The following is a 19,003-nucleotide window of genomic DNA, read 5'->3' on the forward strand; positions in this document are numbered from 1 at the left end:
CTCCCGTTACATTTGCCCGCTCTTCTCTTGCCCGCAGTAGCCATGGCGGCCATGAGTTTATTACAGCGGGTTTCGGTCTCTGCAGTGGCCGCTCTGTCTGGCCGTCGCCTTGACGCTAGACTTGTATTCGGGGGCTTCCTCACCCGTGACTTTCCGAAGACTGTCGGTGGGTACTGGCTTTGGTAGAAAGCGCTATCAAGAAACGCGGGAGGAGAGATGGAGGACTCTTCCCGGGTGACCTTGGTGGAATCCGGAGAGAGCTGGGAGAAATTGAGGACTTGGGACTTGAGAGACGGAGCATGGGCTACGTGAGGAGACTGATGATTTTCCTAGAGTAATCAGATCGATCGTGTTTAAGTAATTAATTAGAATTTGTGAGACGCTTTGTCATTCACCTATCCTGTTGGTGGTAATTTGCGGATGAAGCTGTTAGAAAGGCAAAGAGCTGGGACCCATGTCTCTCAGGCACCAGATTCTTTGTATGTTCCACCTGCGCTACGTTTTAATCTCACAAGGTGGGAAGTCATGTTGCTGAGGAGCCCGCTGATGCTAAGTAATAATACTGATATATGGACAGGTGGAGAGGCTCAGGGCTAACTCATCTGCTAGGCACAGTGCCTTAATGATACTTCTAGGTGTCCACGAAAATGTTTTAATTTAAATTTCTTTTAAAATCAGAAGGAAAAGGGCTATAATGTTAAAGCATATGTGATGCTGAATCCAGCCTGAATTGTATTCGTTTTCTATCAACGGAAACATAAAATAATTATTTTTAATGTTTTCTTAGAGAGGAAGGGACCTATGAAGAAAAAGTTCCTAGGTCCTAGGAAAGTCACTGCAGTCATGGGAGGATTATTTGGAGCCTCTTGGAGACTGTGGGTTGAACTCTAGGGGAATGAATAATCATAATAGCAAAGCATCAAATGCTTTGTATTCAGTCTGCTTTATTCCCTTTTGGATTCTGCAAAGTGAGTACAGTGTTACCCCATTTTACAGATGAGGAAACTGTGACTCAATTATTACAAAAATAATGCACTACTGTATTAAGTTGAATAATAATAATGGGAGCTAACATTTATTGAGCACATATTATATGCCGGGCACCATTCTAAGATATTAAAGGTATTCATTTAATCCTCTTGATCAAAAATATACTGTAAGCGATTTGTCCTATGCAATACAAGTAGATACAGAGGAAGTGAAATTTAAAGCTCAAAAGATTCTTCTCCAACTTAAAAATATCTTTTTCTGTTTACTGCTCTTCTCCCAATTTAATTTGAATTATGTCACTTCACATGATGAGGCATTATACACTGATGCCGTGAGGGACTTGCTGGAAAAATGGAAAGGACCAGTGGCATTGAACAAATTTCCGGCAGGAATCTGAACCTGTTACAAAACTACATGTGCTTACATTCCTTGATAAAATTCCTTTGTAAGCCATTTCTGATTGCAAATATCCTCTTCAAATACCCCCTCCCCCCATAGTACTTAATCATGCCTACCTGGAGATAAACTGAGGTAAAATTTCTCCCCTAGATCCCATTTATACACTACTCCCCATTCTTGGAGTTCTGGAAGGATCCTCGCAGGTAATCTACACCCTTTCCACTGGGAGCAGGAAAGGATATGATAGCTATAGTGAGGTTACTGTGTTTCAGCAGTGTACCTGCTTTCAAAGGCATTTTGCATGTGAAACCTAATCTATCACTGTGGAATGAAAGGTTGTAATCTGTTTTACATAATTGTTTCTGTCTGCCTCTAGGAGAACGTAAGATCCAGCAGAGGAGAGAACCTTGTCTGGTTTTGTTGCCTCTGGAGATAGACTGCCTAGGTTTAAATCCTAGCTCCAGAGTTTAGTAACTCTGTGAGCTTGGGTCATCACATCTGGGAAGCTAAGTGGAAGGCACTTAATTGCTCCAAACCTGCATTTCTTCATCGTTAAAAAAGAGGATTTAGAAAGAAAAAAAAAGAGGATTTTATTACAAGTGTGCTTATTTTCTGTTGACAGGGAAATAAAATAAAACTAATCTCTTTCCCACTGACAAGTATTTATAACCCTGAAATACGTTTCTGCATAATTTTGCATCTTTCTAGAAATGTCATTTTGAATGAACTTGTCTCTTACCATAAGAACTGTTTTGTTTTGTTTTGTTTTTAAAAAGAGGGTGATAATTTTAACTTACCTCAAAGGTAGTGGTAAAGAGTGAGTGGGAAAAATCTACAGCACTAGGCATTAACTTCTACAGGGCCCGTGGTCTCACCTTTCTTAAACATCTAGGACTGTCATGTTATCATCAATCACTCTCAGTGAAAACCTTTCTCAGAAAATAAGCAGATAAAAGTATTCTGTTTAATTATTTATTAAATGTCAAACATCAAGGGATTCTAGAAATAAGCTTAAGTTCTCCCCTCAGCTGCAGAGAACTTTTATGTTGAAGGCTGATGTGCATATAATTATGGCTTTAAAACCTGAGAAGAGGATTAAAATGATTTTATAAACAAAGTAGTGTGAACTTAATTCAGACATGGATGATGAGGCATGTTAACTGGATTCTAGGGATAGTTTTAACAGGTGCAATTGTTGGAAAAGTAAAGGATGTGTTTTCTGATATATCTGAATATGGGGCTCTTGGGATAGGTAGATGTTGAGAGAGAAGGTTAAAAAAAGAGAAGTTTGGGCTTCCCTGGCGGCGCAGTGGTTGAGAATCTGCCTGCCAATGCAGGGGACACGGGTTCGAGCCCTGGTCTGGGAAGATCCCACATGCTGCGGAGCAACTGGGCCCGTGAGCCACAACTACTGAGCCTGCGTGTCTGGAGCCTGTGCTCCGCAACGAGAGGCCGCGATAGTGAGAGCCCCGCGCACCGCGATGAAGAGTGGCCCCCGCTTGCCACAACTAGAGAAAGCCCTCGCACAGAAACAAAGACCCAACACAGCCAAAAAATTTAAAAAAATAAAAAAATAAAGAGAAGTTAGGACCTAATTAGGGGAAGGACTGAATACAAAGCCAAAGTATCTTAACGATTTTCTAGGCACCCGAGAGTATTTTAGCGGAAGAGCAGCATCAGTAGTATGTTTTAGGAAGATGCTTCCGAATAGTGGATGGCTTATCAGGCATGTTGATTACTTAAGCCACTGAGGTGAAGAGGTCTTGGAGAGAAATGGAAAGTTTGAATTTTCGAATCAAGAGGCCTTGACAACTGATGAATGAGGCACAGGAAGATGACTGAGATTTTTAGCCTGGGTAATTGAGTTGGTGGTGCCATTAACTGGGAATAGTCTGAGAATGAGGGAAAGAAAATGACCAATTTTGGGTGTTGTCTTGGAGACACAAAAAAATCTGGTATTGTCTTATTTGATCCTCACAAGTATCACAATTGTCCAAAGCGTAACTTTCCTGAAGTTATTTGCATTAAAAAAAATTGGTTAGTGAAACCTTAGTTCCACGTAATTACTGAGTAGCCTAATTGAGACATTCCAGGCTGTAGAGAGTGGAGGAAAATGCCTATTTTTGTGGCAGAAGGGTTGAGTTCCAGAAATCCTGGCAGTCACCTGGTTGTAAGCAATGTTCACTCTAATAATTTTAGACTGTAAGCAGATGGCCCTACTACAACAACAAATCATGAAGGCTCAGAATATTTGAAAAGAGTTTAGTGCTATGAAATATCCTTTAGAACAGTTAATAGTATAACAGTTACCTAACACATTTAATGACATGAATAATTGTTGTTTAACAGTAGGGTGATTATATGTAAAGAAAGCAAGAAGTTCATGTTACTAACTGTTTAATATTGCTAGAATGCAGCCAGCTCAAGCTTTCTTCTATAGTTTTGTTTGTTACACTTTCCACATCTACTAATACTGTCATTTGTAATCAGCTGTCCCTAAAACCCCACATAGAGTTTAATCCTTACGTGTTTCTCTGTGTGTGTGTGTGTGTGTCTGTCTGTCTGTCCGTCTGATTGAAAGGGAAAGTTGGGAGTATACTGTCTCTTCTGAGAAGATTTACTTTCAGGGACTAAAGAAAGATCCCCTACCAACATTAAATTTACTTAAGAAATGTAAATTCAACAATATTTATGGAGCTCCTACCATGTGGCAGACACTAAAGTGCACTGGAGATAACACTACTGAATGATTCAGCTTAGTGCTTATTGTTCTAAAGGAAATAACCAAATGCTATTAAGGAGAATAAGTGGGAGACCAGTTTTGGATAGGGTAGTCAGAGAAGACTTCTTGGAGGAGGTAACATTTGATCTTACCTCTGAAGGATGGGGTGAGGAGCTAGCCATTCAAAGAGCCTGAGGAAAAGCTTCCGAGCAAAGAGGAAGGTAAGTGCAAAGACCTGAAAGCAGGAAAGAGCTCTTGGTGTTGGCAGGAAACCATTGAGATTGATCAGTAGGAAAGGTATGTCTTTTTATTCTAAGAGAGGCCATCTATTCAGATTCTTTGAGGGAAAGGACCTTAGAAATCTTCTAGGCCACCCCCTGTAGTATGCTAATCCTTGTTACATTCCATTAGTGATACTCGAATAACTCCATAATGGGGACTGGGGAGGCAGTCCAGTTTTATTTTCAACCACTAACATTGTTAGAAACTTCTTCCTTGTATTAAGCTAAAAATTACTCTTTCACACATTGATCCTAGTTCTTCCTTTCAGGTCAACACAGAATAGTGTGAGCCTTTGTCATTGGACAGCCTTCAGCTCTTTAAAGACACTTCTCTGGTCTCTATCCTGACTTCTTTTTTGTAGGCCAGTCAGCTTCAGTTCTTTTAGTTTCAGTAGGTCAATTTCCAGGTTGTTTGCCATCCTGGTTGCTTAACTTGGGACGTGCTCCAGATTGTCCCTCTAAAACACTGTACTCTGGGCTGGACACACTTCTGCAGGCCTAGTAAGACATGGAGGTGGAGGGCTCCTTATGTTCTGACCCTGTATTTCTGGTACATCAGATTAAGATTGGATTACCTTTGGGATTTTTTGGTAACCACATCCACATGACACCAATGACCTTTTTTTTTTTTTTTTGGCCACGCCACGCAGCTTGCGGGATCTCAATTCCCCAACCAGGGATTGAACCTGGGCCATGGCAGTGAAAGTCCAGAATCCTAACCACTAGGCCACCAGGGAACTCCCACCAGTGACTTTTCTTAAGTTTGTGAGCCACTAAACTTCTGGAGTGTTCGAGTAGGACTTTTCACTTACTATACTTAATCCTTTTAGATTCAGCCTTTTGTAAATGTGTAGGAGGACTTTTGGGGGGATCCTATTTCATCATTGGTGTAGTAGCCACTCTTGTAGCAGTAGCTCTGTATCATCAGGAATACCATCTCCACCACACTCAGGCCATTCATAGAAATCGTGAGAGAGCCCTTTGGCAGGTTACTGCATTAAGTAATCAGCATCTTTTGGGTATAATCAATCAACCAATTACCCATTACAGATTTCTTCTAACTTGCTACTTCTCTCAGTTTATAATGTGCCTTCCTCATACCTCCCCAACTCCACCAACCTGTCTAAAGAGGGGCTTTACTTCTGAGCCTTTTCTTTTCTGACACTGCATCCTGTTTCTTTCCTTTGTTGTCCTTATAGACAACAGATTGTTGTCTATTACAATATAGATTTGTAATTATATTATCTAGTTTTTTCTCCCAGCAGAATCTAAATCCCTCTTATACTATAGACCTAGCATAAGACCTGTACATAGTAGGCACTTAAATATTTATTGAATTAATGAGTGGTTTGTACTGTTATCCAGACCATTTTTTTCGTCTAGTCCACAGAAATTTCTATTGTATCTTTCAAATGATTTGCAGAAATACATACTTACCTTGTCAAATTCTCTTGTTATTTTAGAAGTCTTAGTAGATGATTTATACTTAGTAAACTCGTGCCAGCTTCTAATTCTCTTGTGAATTAACCTTCTAAATTCATTGCAAGCTGCTGCAGGTGGTATCAAAATTTAGGACAGTTCCTGCCTTCGAGACACTTATATTTCAGTGGGGGCAGTGAAAGCAAGTTTACACATCAGTAGAATATGCAGCAGTTCAGAGGTAGGAGAGCTCTCATCTGGTTGGGAAGCATGTTGGTTTCTTGGAGGATAAGATGTCACCTGGGCCTAAAGAATAGATTTCAGGAGAGGGGAGGTCATTCTTGACATTTAAGCTTGAACAAAGGATACAAATCTTTCTGCCATCTATTATGACTAAAATTCCATTAATGGGAAATTAGTTTTTTATTCAGCAACGACTCATGGGAAATTTCCTTGAATGCGGTTACACAGCAGAAGCACAGTAACCCTCAGTTTCTCAGTAATGTTAGAGCCTTTCCTGCTTTTAGCAGAAAGGGCTTAGAGTGGCCATAGTGATCCTTCCAGACTTCCAAGAAAGGGAAATCGCATAGAAAGCAGATCCAAGAGTGAGAGTTTTGCCTCAGTTTATCTTCAGCAAGGCTTGATTAAATACTGTCTGGGAGAGGTTTTGAAGAGAAGATATTTACAATAAGAAATGGCTTACGCATTTGCAGCAACATGGATGGACCTAGAGATTATCATACTAAGTGAAGTAAGTCATACAGAGAAACACAAATATTATATCACTTATATGTGGAATCTAAAATATGATACAAATGAACTTATTTGCAAAAGAGAAACAGACTCATAGACATAGAAGACAAACTTATGGTTACCAAAGGGGAAAGAAAGGGGAGGGGGATAAATTAGGAGTTTGGGATTAGCAGATACAAGCTCTATATATAAAATAAACAACAAGGTCCTACTGTATAGCAAAGGGAACTATATTTAGTATCTTGTAATAAACTATGGTGGAAAAGAATATGAAAAGGAATATATATATGTATAACTGAATCACTTTGCTGTACACCAGAAACGAACACAACATTGTAAATTATACCTCAACTAAAAAAAAAAAAAAGAAATGGCTTATAAAGGGATTTTATCAAGATATGTTAGAGTGTTTTCTTTTGAACAAGTTCAAATTCCTGCTAGAGAGATATTGAATAAATATCTTTCCATTTATTTTGCATCAAGTCCCTAATGTATATTACCTCATCATATGAGGCAATTTAAATTAATTTCTTTTGCAGCATTAGCAAATATTTATTGCAGAGGTAAACAAAGGTACGTAGCCCACCAAGAGTATCTGATCTCCCTGCCTGCTACTGAAACAAATTCAAATAATCACTTAGATATTTCTTCAATAAATATCAATATCTTGAATATTGATGAATAAAAATGATGACAATATTGATGAATATGTTGAATAAAAATGAGAAGAGCTATAGTTTAGAACAGTACAGCAATCTCTGTTTAAAGATATCCTAGTCTTCCCTGCCTTTAGTACTCAAATAAAGAAGCATGTATTTTTTTATCTTAATCATATATATATATATGTATATATATATTTTGGCAGAGAAGGGATGCTTTATCTTAATTCATATTAAACATTTATGCATGTACATTTTCTTATAGTCTGACTTTTGTCTCAAAATATAACAGTATATCCATATAAACCTTGTATATAACAGGGTTATTTAATATTTCCAGCTCCTGTGCGACACAGTGGAGACCATGGGAAAAGACTGTTTATCATCAAGCCTTCTGGATTCTATGACAGACGTTTTTTGAAATTAATGGTGAGTTAAAACTTGTTGAACTAAACTCTTTACATATAAATAGGAAATTTTTTTCCTATTTAGAAAACATCTTTCATTTTATAAAAGATTTTTTTTGTAAATTCATATTCCTTTTCTCAGAAAATATTGAGATTGAGTAGTAAGGTCTGGTTTGTTACTGGATTTACTTTTAAATTAGTGAACCTTTCCTTCTTCAGAAAAAGAATTCATGCATATTGGAGGTAAAAATTGAAACATTCCTTTCTTCTCAAGATTATGGGGTTTTGAAATCATCTGTGTTCCCTGACCAAAAGAAAAATCTATAAATTATAAAACTGAAAATGGATTCATTTGGGGATAATTATTTATATTACTAATATATTCTTTAAATTAACAAAGAACTCATTGAAGGACTTCTTTAAATATGTAACTCCATTATTTTGGGATATGATTTTTTATTTCTTTGTTGTTTAGGAACATTGATTTCAGAGAGTGAAGCAGGGCATTGACTGTATGTTTGTATCTCAAGACTCTATAAAGAAAAGTAGAGACTTAGAAGGTGGAAGACTGGACTCTGTTCCACTGTTCCTAAAGCTGTGACCCACTGGCTGCCCTGTAGACCTTCCCTTGCCTGTCCATTGTGCTTAATGCCCTTCTCCATCCCCATGGTTGAGCTCCTACTTTTCTTGTGATGACCAACTCAGACTCCAGAAATCGCCCTCATCTTCTTACACTTTTATTCTTTTTTTTTTTTTTTTTTTTAAACTTTGGGTTTATTTATTTATTTATTTTTATGGCTGTGTTGGGTCTTTGTTTCTGTGCGAGGGCTTTCTCTAGTTGTGGCAAGTGGGGGCCATTCTTCATCGCGGTGCGCGGGCCTCTCACTATCGCGGCCTCTCTTGTTGCGGAGCACAGGCTCCAGACGCGCAGGCTCAGTAATTGTGGCTCACGGGCCCAGTTGCTCCGCGGCATGTGGGATCTTCCCAGACCAGGGCTCGAACCCGTATTCTCTGCATTGGCAGGCAGATTCCCAACCACTGCGCCACCAGGGAAGCCCTACACTTTTATTCTTAATATAAAAATTTCTTTTATGACATTGCTTTAACCAAAAAATGAAAAATCACTTAAATATATATTGCATTATACTTGTACAATTAGTCTTTGCTTTCTTCTTTCATTTTTGACGCTAAATATAGGCATCTAAAAGCTAGAGCAAAAGAAAATTACAGAAATAAATAATTTTATACCGCATCTCCAATTTGGCAAGTTTATTTTATAAGAAATATAAGGAAATGATGTAATGAGGACAGTTTGAGTGTGAGGAAAGGAGTTAGGAAATGGTTATGTGAAAACTTTTTTTTTTTTTTTTTTAATCTTAACAGAGATTCTACATTTTGTTGACTGGGATTCCAGTAGCAATTGGCATAACTCTGGTGAATGTATTCATTGGTAAGTATCTCCCCCACTGACTAAATTAGTAAATTTTTAAAACCTGTGTACATTAATATAAAAAAAGAAATTATGGATATTATAAGGGAAAGTTCTTCAAATAATAAAATAAACATAAGCATGAGAATTTATTTTAAAATAACCAAATCTTAATCTGCAATAGCACACAGTGGTTTGTTTTTAACTTTTTGTTTTCTCCAAAAACCTTTAAGGTCACTGACTCTATAGGCCACATAAAAGGCCTGTCTTCTTCCTCTTTTTCATGTCCCAAAACCAGCTTTGAGAAGTCTGAATAAGGAAAATAGAAAGAGATAGAGGTGGAAGAGAGGCTGAGGGATGGAAGAATTTTTTTATCCATCCTGGAACATATAAAATTATAATCTTCCAAAAAAGAATGGATTTGTGAATGATAGTAAATATTAGGTCTCCTGGGAAATTCTGCTCACAGTACTTCTAACGTCTTGAATCCTAAATATTTTGTCTAGGACGTTTAAGGAAAACCAGAGGAATAGTATGTCTTTTATTATATCTTGTTACACTATATAAAAACAAAATGAGAACCCTCATATAATGCCTATATACAATGCATTACACATAGAAGACATCTAAAAAGTATCTAATGAATGATTTTCCACCAGATTGAAGTGAATTTAAAATATTAGATATCTTCATTGCTGCAAAACAAAAGGTTCTTTAAAACCACAAGAGGTTGGTTTCTTACTTAAATAGTGAAGAATTAACATTGTAAACTCCTGATACTAAAGTTGAATATCACTGTTTTCTCTTATTAGGTGAAGCTGAGTTAGCAGAAATTCCAGAAGGCTATACCCCAGAACACTGGGAATATTTCAAGGTTGGTATAGGTCACTGAAAGTTATTTTCAGTTAGGTGTCTTGTCAATGTACTGGTTAATATCTTAATTTAGCAATTGTGGTATAGTTTTGTATTCAATTTTTTATATCAAGTAAATGATACATTTTGTGCTCACTTTTTATAAGTAACCTTTGGTAATTTTCTGCATTGTTTTATTACCTTAAGCTTTATGATTTTTTAAAGACTGACTCTGCACTGTTTTCTCAACCTAGAGAGTAACATTCAGAATTTATCCTACGTTCTATGCCATAGGGAAAACTGTACTGATACTAATGCTAGCTGTCATTTATTGAACACCCACTGTGTAGCAGGCACTATGATAAGTGTTTTGCAAATATTATCTCATTCCATGTAAATGGTACTATTATTATTTCTGCTTTAGAGATGAGGAAGCTGAGGCTTAAAAGAGGTTAAGTGCTCTGTCTAAGGGATAGGGTCAGTATTTGAACCCAGGCAGTCTTGACTCCAGAGCCTGCACTGTTAATTAGTCATTTTACCATACTGTCATGGCTACTAAAACTCAAAATTAATTCTGTTACTTGTCTTTACAAGTGTTGTAGTGAGATGGCCTTGATCACAGTATATCTTATCTTGTTTTATTATCTGAATAAATTATATTTTAGAAAAGAAATACTTCATTATTAAATCTTAAGGTAAGCCATATAATTAGTTTATCTTGGCTGACTGGTGGAAAGAGCGCCATTTTGAGATCACCAGACCCCAGGTTTGGCTCCAAAATCTGCCAGTTAAGATACTCATAGTGTAGTGTAATAGGAAAGAGCACAGGTTTTAGAGTCAGACAGACCTGGCCTGAGTCCAGATGCTGCAACCTAGTAACTGTACAACCTTGTGGAATTTGCTCATCTATAAGTGAGGACAAAGGTAGTATCTACCAAACAGATTAAAATTATTTTAAAAATATATAAAGTGGTTGATACATAAAAGTGTTATTGATTTACCTGAGATGGTCGTTTTAGGAGAATAGTAAACTGGAAAAGCAAAGTACTTTTCAGGCACTAATTTTAAACACATTTTCTCTTGTAGCATCCTATATCAAGATGGATTGCCCGAACTTTCTTTGATAGTCCTGAAAAGAATTATGAAAGAACAATGGCTATCCTTCAAATTGAAGCTGAAAAAGCTGAATTACGGTAAAAAAAAAAAAAAAGGGGGCAGGGGTTGGAGTGCAGGGAAGAAAATCCTTTCCTACAGTTGCAAACCACAGGAAGAAATTTAATAAAACTATTTCAACACTGTAGGATGCTCTGTGTAAAAGGGTGAAGATGGAGAGAAAATTAGCCTGTTCAGAGTGGAGATTATGAGTTGGAGACTAGAAGGCTATTAGGAGATAATATCTGTCAGATTAAAAAGAATTCTTTTTTGAAATGTCCTGACTCTTTTAAGTGCAAGGTAGCCCTCTCCCTCCCCTTCCCCCACCCAATTTCCTTTCTTCTTACACCCAGTGTCATCCTTAGAGGTGACTACTATTTAATGATCTCTTATATTTTATGCATTAAAAGTATATTTTTTATATATCATTTACAAAATATATTAACACAAGTAGAATCCTGTTATCAACACTGTTCTGTGCCTTGTCTTCCTTTCATGTAAATATACAGTCATTCCTTGGTAACTGAGGAGGATTGGTTCCAGGACCTCCAGTAGATACCAGTCTGAGGATGCTCAAGTCCTTATATAAAATGGCATAGAACAGTTGGCGCTCCGAAGATAGATAGGGCCAACTGTATCTTGATCTTTCGGTAATAGCATATACTCTCTTCTTTTTAATGGCTGCACTGGATGGATGTGCCTTAATTTTTTTAACCGGTGGGGGACCTATTGTTGGTACTTAGGCTCTCTCCAAGTTTTTTGATAATTATATGTTGTGCTATGGTGAATATCCTCATATATTTTTGCATATTTATTCAGTGTATCTGGAATATAAATTCCTAGCAGTGGCACTGATAAACCAAATGTTATGCTTTAAATTTTAGATAGCTTTGGTCAAACTCTTCTTTAAAAAGTTGTACCAGTGGTCTTTTCTGTCACCAATACAGGATAATTCTGTTTCTCCACACCTTTCCCAGTAAAGGAATTTATCAAACCTAAACATTTTTGCTGATAAGACAGTTGAAAAATGTTATCTCATCATTTCAATTTTGTATTTTTTGGCAAAGTTGAGTATTTTTTCATATATCTATTGGTTGCTTATATTTCTTTTTCATAAATTGCCCATTTTCTACTAATTTGTGCATTGATTAAAATAACCCCTTTTGTTTTTGTTGCAGATATGTTTTCCTAGCTTGTCATTTGTCTTCTGACAGTGTAGAATTTTTTTTGCAACTTAGTGTTTTTATGTTTCAGATAACAAAAATGCAGTAGTAGCTAATATGTTTTTGAACACTTACTATGTACTGATGCTTTAATTGCTTTTAATATATTTATTCATTTAATGATTATCAAGCTTGTCAGTTTTTTTCTTTAGCTTCTGGAATTTTGTGTCATATATAGGTCTCTGATAATAATAAAATAAGTAAATATACAAGTCCAAAATTATTTTTGAATGTTCACTCATATTTTCTTTTTCTACTTTTAAATATGATCTTTTCTGAGATTTATTTTGGCGTTTGGAGTGAGGTTTACATACAATCAAAGGTACCCATTAAGTTCAGTGGGTTTTGACAAAATATGTAACTGTAACCACCACTATCAAGGTCATTTTGATCATCTAGTGAGTCTCTTTCCTGTCCCTTCAGTCAATCCCCATCCCTTACTCTTGGCCCCAGGCTACCATTGATCTGCTTTCCATTCATTCTGCTTTAATTTTGTAGTTTACAAAAATTGCTATGATATTTAAATGATTAAATGAACATATGATTGGCTTGTTTTATAGATATGTAATTACATGTATATGTAGTTACCATATAGAACTGTCATTAAGTATTTAAGAGCATGGAATAGCATTATGCCTCATACTTAGTTAGCTTTGGACATTTTTGAACTTCAGACATATACCTTTGATAAAACATCAGATTCCAAAATTTCTTAGACATATAGCGATCCCAAACAATTTCAAAACAAAACAAAGTAAAAATAAAAACAAAAACAGGGGACTTCTCTGGTGGTCCAGTGGGTCGGACTCCACGCTACCAATGCAGGAGGCCTGGGTTCGGTCCCTGGTCAGGGAACTAGATCCCGCATGCATGCCGCAACTGAGAGTCTGCATGCTGCAACTAAAAAGATCTCACACGCAGCAATGAAGATCCCGTGTGCCGCAACTAAGACCTGGAGCAGCCAAAATAAATAAATAAATAAATATTTTTTAAAAAAACTAAAACAGGACCCTGACTTTTACTCCTAAAAGAAAGATGCCAGTGTGAGAATGGAATGGGGAGTACCTACAGATTTTTAAAAATATATGTTTAGGTATTTGGAATACTGAAGCTTAAAGGAAAGGTATAAAATAGAAAGGGACTGTCTTACGTAATTGATTCCCCCAGAGATAATTTATTTTTGGTCCTCCAGAATTTTTAATGCTCTGTACATGTGTACATATACATGGCACAAATGATTTTGTATGCTTTTTAATGAAATGGGAAGATGCCACACAGACTCATTTTATACCTTGCTTTTTCAACCTAATGATATATCTGTCCTCTCCTTCCATATTACTATATATAGATTTCCCTCATTCTTTTTAACAGGTGCATAGGTTGTCCATTATATGGGTGAACAATAATCTATTTAACCAGTCCCCTGTGATGAATATTTTAATTACTTGCATTTTGGATAATTGCATTATAAAGAGTAGAAAAGAAAAAGGATGATATTTAATCCTAAAAAAAAATAAATGTATTCTCTTATATACACTATCACAAAGGTGTATTATCTGTCATACATAGGGTTGGTAAGCTGGTTAAGGTTAATAAAGTGAATAATTTAACTGTGACAGATTTCCAGTCATACAAAAAGTTAGTATGTAGTCTATAAAAATGGAAAGTAAAAGGCTTGATAGAGAAGGGATTATTCCAGGAATGTGTGGTAGTTTTGTGCAAAGGCTTGGCTGTGGAAGAAGGAAAGTATCTTTCTAGAATAGAGATTATTCAGTTTGTGAAGAAGGATGAGGACAAATAAGTAGATCTTAGAGTCGGAGAATGTTTTTCTTAACCCTGGTTTTTCTTTTTTCTTTTCTTTACAAATATTGATTGTCCAGTGTTGACCAGGCTCAGTGTGACGCTGGTGGCTGGTGAATAAGATGCCATCTCTGCTCTCAAGAGGTTTTCTGTCCTAATGGTGATGGGCAGCCAGTATAGACAGGGGATGTGAGCTCCTCCAGGAAGGCTTGTTCCCTTTTAATTTCTAGCACTTGGCACAGTATGTGGTCATAATAGTGGGTGTTCTGTAAATGACTCTCCTAACATTTAAAAGGCAAGAAGACAGGAAATGCATTATCACTATTGAAGTGAAAGTGATCTGTCCAGACAAAGAATAGGGACAGGAGGAGAGAATTGATTATCAATTCAAGTGACGCTTGGGTGATTAAAAACAATATTCATTGGCTAACTACATAAGCAAGATAATAAAAGCCAAAATAAGTCCCAAATTTTGCTTATAGGTACATATCAGATATATGCATACACATGGATCTGTGGAGGGACATTATATTTTACATAAAAGTAAGACTCTCAAGTGGTTGTTCTTTATGGAGATAATTCATTAACTTTATAATTGGAAATGCTGTAGTCACAATATCACCATTCTGTTTGTTACAGGTTAAAGGAGCTGGAAGTACGAAGTTTAATGCGTGTAAGAGGCGATGGTCCCTGGTATCAGTATCTGACCATTGATAAGACACTTATTGATCATTCTCCAAAAGCAACTCCTGACAACTAATCTTTTATTTCTCTAAATACAAAGTATATTCTCTTTAGGCAAAACTAAATTACTAGATATATTCTGTATTTTTTCTGTGTGATGAATAAAATATCCTGTTCATTGCTCTATTTCTCAACATTGGTTCAGATTAAGGCTTTTTTGTGTGTGATTTCATTTTTTTTTCCAGCTTTATTGAGGTGTCATTCACAAGGTTGTAAGATATTTAAAGTGTACGTCATGATGATTTGATACACATATATATTGTGAAAGGCAGATTAAGGCTTTTGGTTTGGGGCGTTCAGCTTCCTCTTTTAAGAATGTTTAAGTATAATAAAAAAAAAAACTCAAAGAAATAGGAATTTGTGAACTCCTAAAGGTGTAGCTTTGAAAGATTAATGTTTTATTTGTCTGATAAATGGAAGTTAGAGAAGTCTATGTTAAATATCAGGAAATATGTAGTTTATCTATATGTGAGTATTGTAGATATGTGGATTATTCAAGGGCAACTCAGAATTTTAAATTATACAAATATTGAACCAATTATATAAAACATTAACACCTTAATAAACAATTTTTCAGTGAACAGATCTCAAAGTTTAATGTTTTCATGTTTTTTAGCCATAAATCGTTCCTTTAAAATGTATATGCACACACATGTTCATTTTTCTTAGATGCAATATCTCAGATTCCTTAGAGTCCTTTTTTGTAAACACTGGAGAAGTTCCACAAGGTAAGATGATTACTGTAAAGATTATGAAATGAGTAAAAGTTAAAATAATGACTCATTTATTAAGCATTTGCTGTCTGCTGAGCACTGCGCTGAATAACTGCATTTATTCACATTATTTTCAAAATGACCTTATGAGGTCATTTTCTGCATTTTACAGATGAGAAATTGAGGCTAAGAAATTTTGAACACATGCTCAATATTTACAAAAATAAACATTTATGCTTCAACTTCCAAAATAACCGTTTAGCTTCAAAAATTCATTATTCTCAGCGAATACCTTTTGAATGCCCTTGTGCCTTAAGGGCCCTAAACACCCTTTACAATCCAGCCAACATCCTTTGGGGTGATGGCATTTTCTTATTTCCCCAGAAGAGGGCTGCCTCGCCCAGCTGCTTCCAGATTTTGTTTTGAGGATTCCCTATGCAATTACCACCTCATAATGCTGCCAAAGTATATGAGAGAAGGACATGCTGTCCCTGAAGCCCTGCTTGCACGAACCATTTGGTTTTGTAGGAGAAGGGGAAGGAGAATGGAAGCAGACAGGTCTTGTCAGTGGTCATTGTAAATGATGCTACACCTATGTACATTTACATTCAGTATTGTGAGACTTCACACGTTATTTTTCAACACCAGTAGGTTTTACTTTATTTTCTCCTTTCTATTATTATATACAAAAAACATAGAAAATACGGAAAGTGTGGGACTTCCCTGGTGATGCAGTGGTTAAGAATCCGCCTACCAATGCAGGGACACGGATTCGAGCCCTGGTCTGGGAAGATCCCACATGCCACGGAGCAACTAAGCCCGTGCGGCACAACTACTGAGCCTGCGCTCTAGAGCCCGCATGCCACAACTACTGAAGCCCGGGAGCCACAACTACTGAAGCCCGCGTGCCGCAACTACTGAAGCCCGTGCGCCTAGAGCCCGTGCTCCTCAACAAGAGAAGCCACTGCAATGAGAAGCCTGCGCACCTCAACGAAGAGTAGCAAGCTCGCGCACAGCAACAAAGACCAAGCACAGCCAAAAATAAAATAAATACATTTATTAAAAAAATATATATATGGAAAGTGTTACAAGAAATACTGGAAATCCCACCAGCCATAAAGAAATCTGAGAAATTTCCTTTAATTTTTTTTTTTTTAGCATAGCTGGGATCATATATATATAATGGAGAGGTTTTTAAAAAAAGTTTGAAAGTGTTTCTTGGAGGGAAACGTTAATAAAACTCTACTGGGCACTAAGATGCATACCGGAGGTAAAGTGGTCATCACAGGACATGCTTCCCCCAGAGCACACTCTCAGCACAGATGATAGGCATTAAATCAGATTACATGTGCTGGGGAAGAACAGGGCAACCTGTGGCATCCCGAGCTAGACTATGGGTACATGGAATGATTGGAAGCTCATTCCATAGCATCTGGAACATAGCAAGCACTGAGTAAAGATCTATTGAGTTAATGATTCATGGATTTAACGTGAATTTTGTGTTATCTTTAAATTATCTTTTTTCTTTTTCTGTAATTCTATAGGACCCAGCATGGTGTTCTACAAAGACATGGGATTGAATTGAGCAGACTTCAGACTAAATTCTGAGCTTGCCAAACACTATGACAATAAAAATGACTACTATCTATTTGTTATCTGCTGCATGTGCCAGACATTACACATTAGGAACTTTATATTTAATCTTCCCTCTATCTCATACTGAGAAAACTCCTTCACTGCTCTAAGCTGTATCTCTAAAATGGGGATTAGGCTCTTCATCCCACGGTACTATTGTGAGGATCACCTGGGTGATGCATGTAAAGTGCCTACTACACTGGTTAAGTAATAGGTAATAAAGTTCTCTCTGTCAACTAAAGATTGAGATGGTGCACTCCTTTTTCAAGAAAATTGCTAAATATCCTATACTATCTCTGCTTCAGGCCTGTTAACTTTAAAGAGTAATGGACTTATAGATAGACTACAGCCAATGGGCAATGTTTTTAAAACTACTTCCAGATCATGGAAAAGTCAAAGGTACCCAATTCTGGCAATGTAAATTGACCATACTATTCTCATTAAAAACAAACACACTCTGCTGGAGATCACAAGGAGTTAGCAGAGATTGTTAGGGCTCAATCGCTTTCCTTATGTAACTATTTCCAAATTGCAGTCCTTCTCGATTTCAACTGTCTCTATTTTTACTTCCACATATGATATATACTTAATATTTTCTTTAATTTGACCTTTTTAAACTTAAATTTTTAAAAAATGTTATATTATGGCTATAAATAGAAAACAAGTCCTTTGCCATAATTAAAAGGCAATCACAGGTATAACTATGGATTATATTCTACCTAGATTTTTACCAAATGGAGACTTTCCTTTATGAAATCAAATGGAGAATGATTTGAAAAGAATGAAAAGGCAATAACTTGGTCATGGTGTGATGCAGTATACCTTCCAGGTACATACCCACACTTTGGACATTTTTTGTATATTGCATTAACATGGCAATACCATTAACATTGGAAAATATGAAAAAAATATCCTCTAATGTATCAATTATAATTAACCTTAATAATTCACATTTTTGTTTTTCAAATCACTTATCATGACATTTAATTAGTTATCTAAAAGCATAGTAATTCAGCATTGCACATCAGAATTAACCACAGAGAGTTTGTTTTTGGAAGACATTTGAACAAAACCTACCTAGAGCCATGATCTCTTCTATTTTTAACCTAATAATCACATATCTAAGGAATTATCTTAAAGAAATAATCCACAAAAATGAAAAAGCCATATATACATTAAACTCTTAATCACAACATCATATAAAATAATGAAAAAACATAAGCAATATGTATTTAATAGGCGAGTGGTTTGTTAATTACTAGTATATCACTTGATGGAATATTGTGTAGCCATTAAAAATAATTATGAAAACTATGTAGCAATGAGGGGAAATACCTATGTTACTTAAGACAGAGGTAGAGAAACTATTACAGAAACCCCAAATATATCACAAATGCGATGGAACTTTCTTTCTTTATCTTTGTAAAAGTCTCAGCTGGTATGGCAGCTCTCCTCCATGAATTCTCAGGATCCCAGTCTCTTTCTATCTTGTTGTTCTGCCATTCTCCACACGCTGCTTCCATTGCATGGTTCAAGATGACTAACCTAGCTTCTGCTATCATGACTAAATCCCAGCCAATGGGAAGAGGGAAATAGAAGAGGGAAGCATGTTCTATCCATCTAAAACATAGAACTAGAAATCACATTCACTTCTGTTCCCATACCACTGGACAGGGCTTAGTCATAAGACCATACCCAGCCTCAAGAAATATGTCCAGCTAAAAAAGTTTGGAGAAAGGATACTGAGGAAAAACTAGCAGTTTCTGCCAATCTTCTCTAGTGTTAAGTGAAAATAGCAGGATACAAAGTAACTGTACACTAAACA

At 36.4% G+C, this 19,003-nt stretch overlaps 1 protein-coding gene across 2 annotated transcripts; it reads left to right on the forward strand.

The window, feature by feature from the left end:
- The first annotated feature begins 3 nt into the window (after positions 1 to 3).
- Positions 4 to 15,411, forward strand: NDUFB5 (NADH:ubiquinone oxidoreductase subunit B5). Of its 2 annotated transcripts, XM_036851692.1 has the most exons (6): positions 10 to 166; positions 7,564 to 7,652; positions 9,014 to 9,080; positions 9,872 to 9,933; positions 10,998 to 11,104; positions 14,726 to 15,411. In XM_036851692.1, the coding sequence occupies exons 1-6, from the start codon at positions 43 to 45 to the stop codon at positions 14,844 to 14,846; spliced, it is 570 nt and encodes a 189-aa protein (XP_036707587.1). In that variant the 5' UTR covers positions 10 to 42; the 3' UTR covers positions 14,847 to 15,411. The 2 variants fall into 2 exon arrangements, with proteins under 2 accessions (XP_036707588.1, XP_036707587.1); XM_036851693.1 differs by lacking the exon at positions 10,998 to 11,104 and having other exon boundaries at positions 4 to 166; positions 14,726 to 15,171.
- The last annotated feature ends 3,592 nt before the right edge of the window (positions 15,412 to 19,003 follow it).

This window comes from Balaenoptera musculus, chromosome 4, assembly GCF_009873245.2.
Source record: "Balaenoptera musculus isolate JJ_BM4_2016_0621 chromosome 4, mBalMus1.pri.v3, whole genome shotgun sequence".
NCBI lineage: Eukaryota > Metazoa > Chordata > Mammalia > Artiodactyla > Balaenopteridae > Balaenoptera > Balaenoptera musculus.

What these genes read in the sequence shown, in the direction of transcription:
- NDUFB5 (XM_036851692.1), top strand. Translation starts at nt 43, where the DNA reads ATGGCGGCCATGAGTTTATTACAGCGGGTTTCGGTCTCTGCAGTGGCC. An exon ending in GACGTTTTTTGAAATTAATG is followed by an intron (nt 7,653 to 9,013) that starts GTGAGTTAAAAC and finishes TAATCTTAACAG; the next exon opens with AGATTCTACATTTTGTTGAC. An exon ending in TCTGGTGAATGTATTCATTG is followed by an intron (nt 9,081 to 9,871) that starts GTAAGTATCTCC and finishes TTCTCTTATTAG; the next exon opens with GTGAAGCTGAGTTAGCAGAA.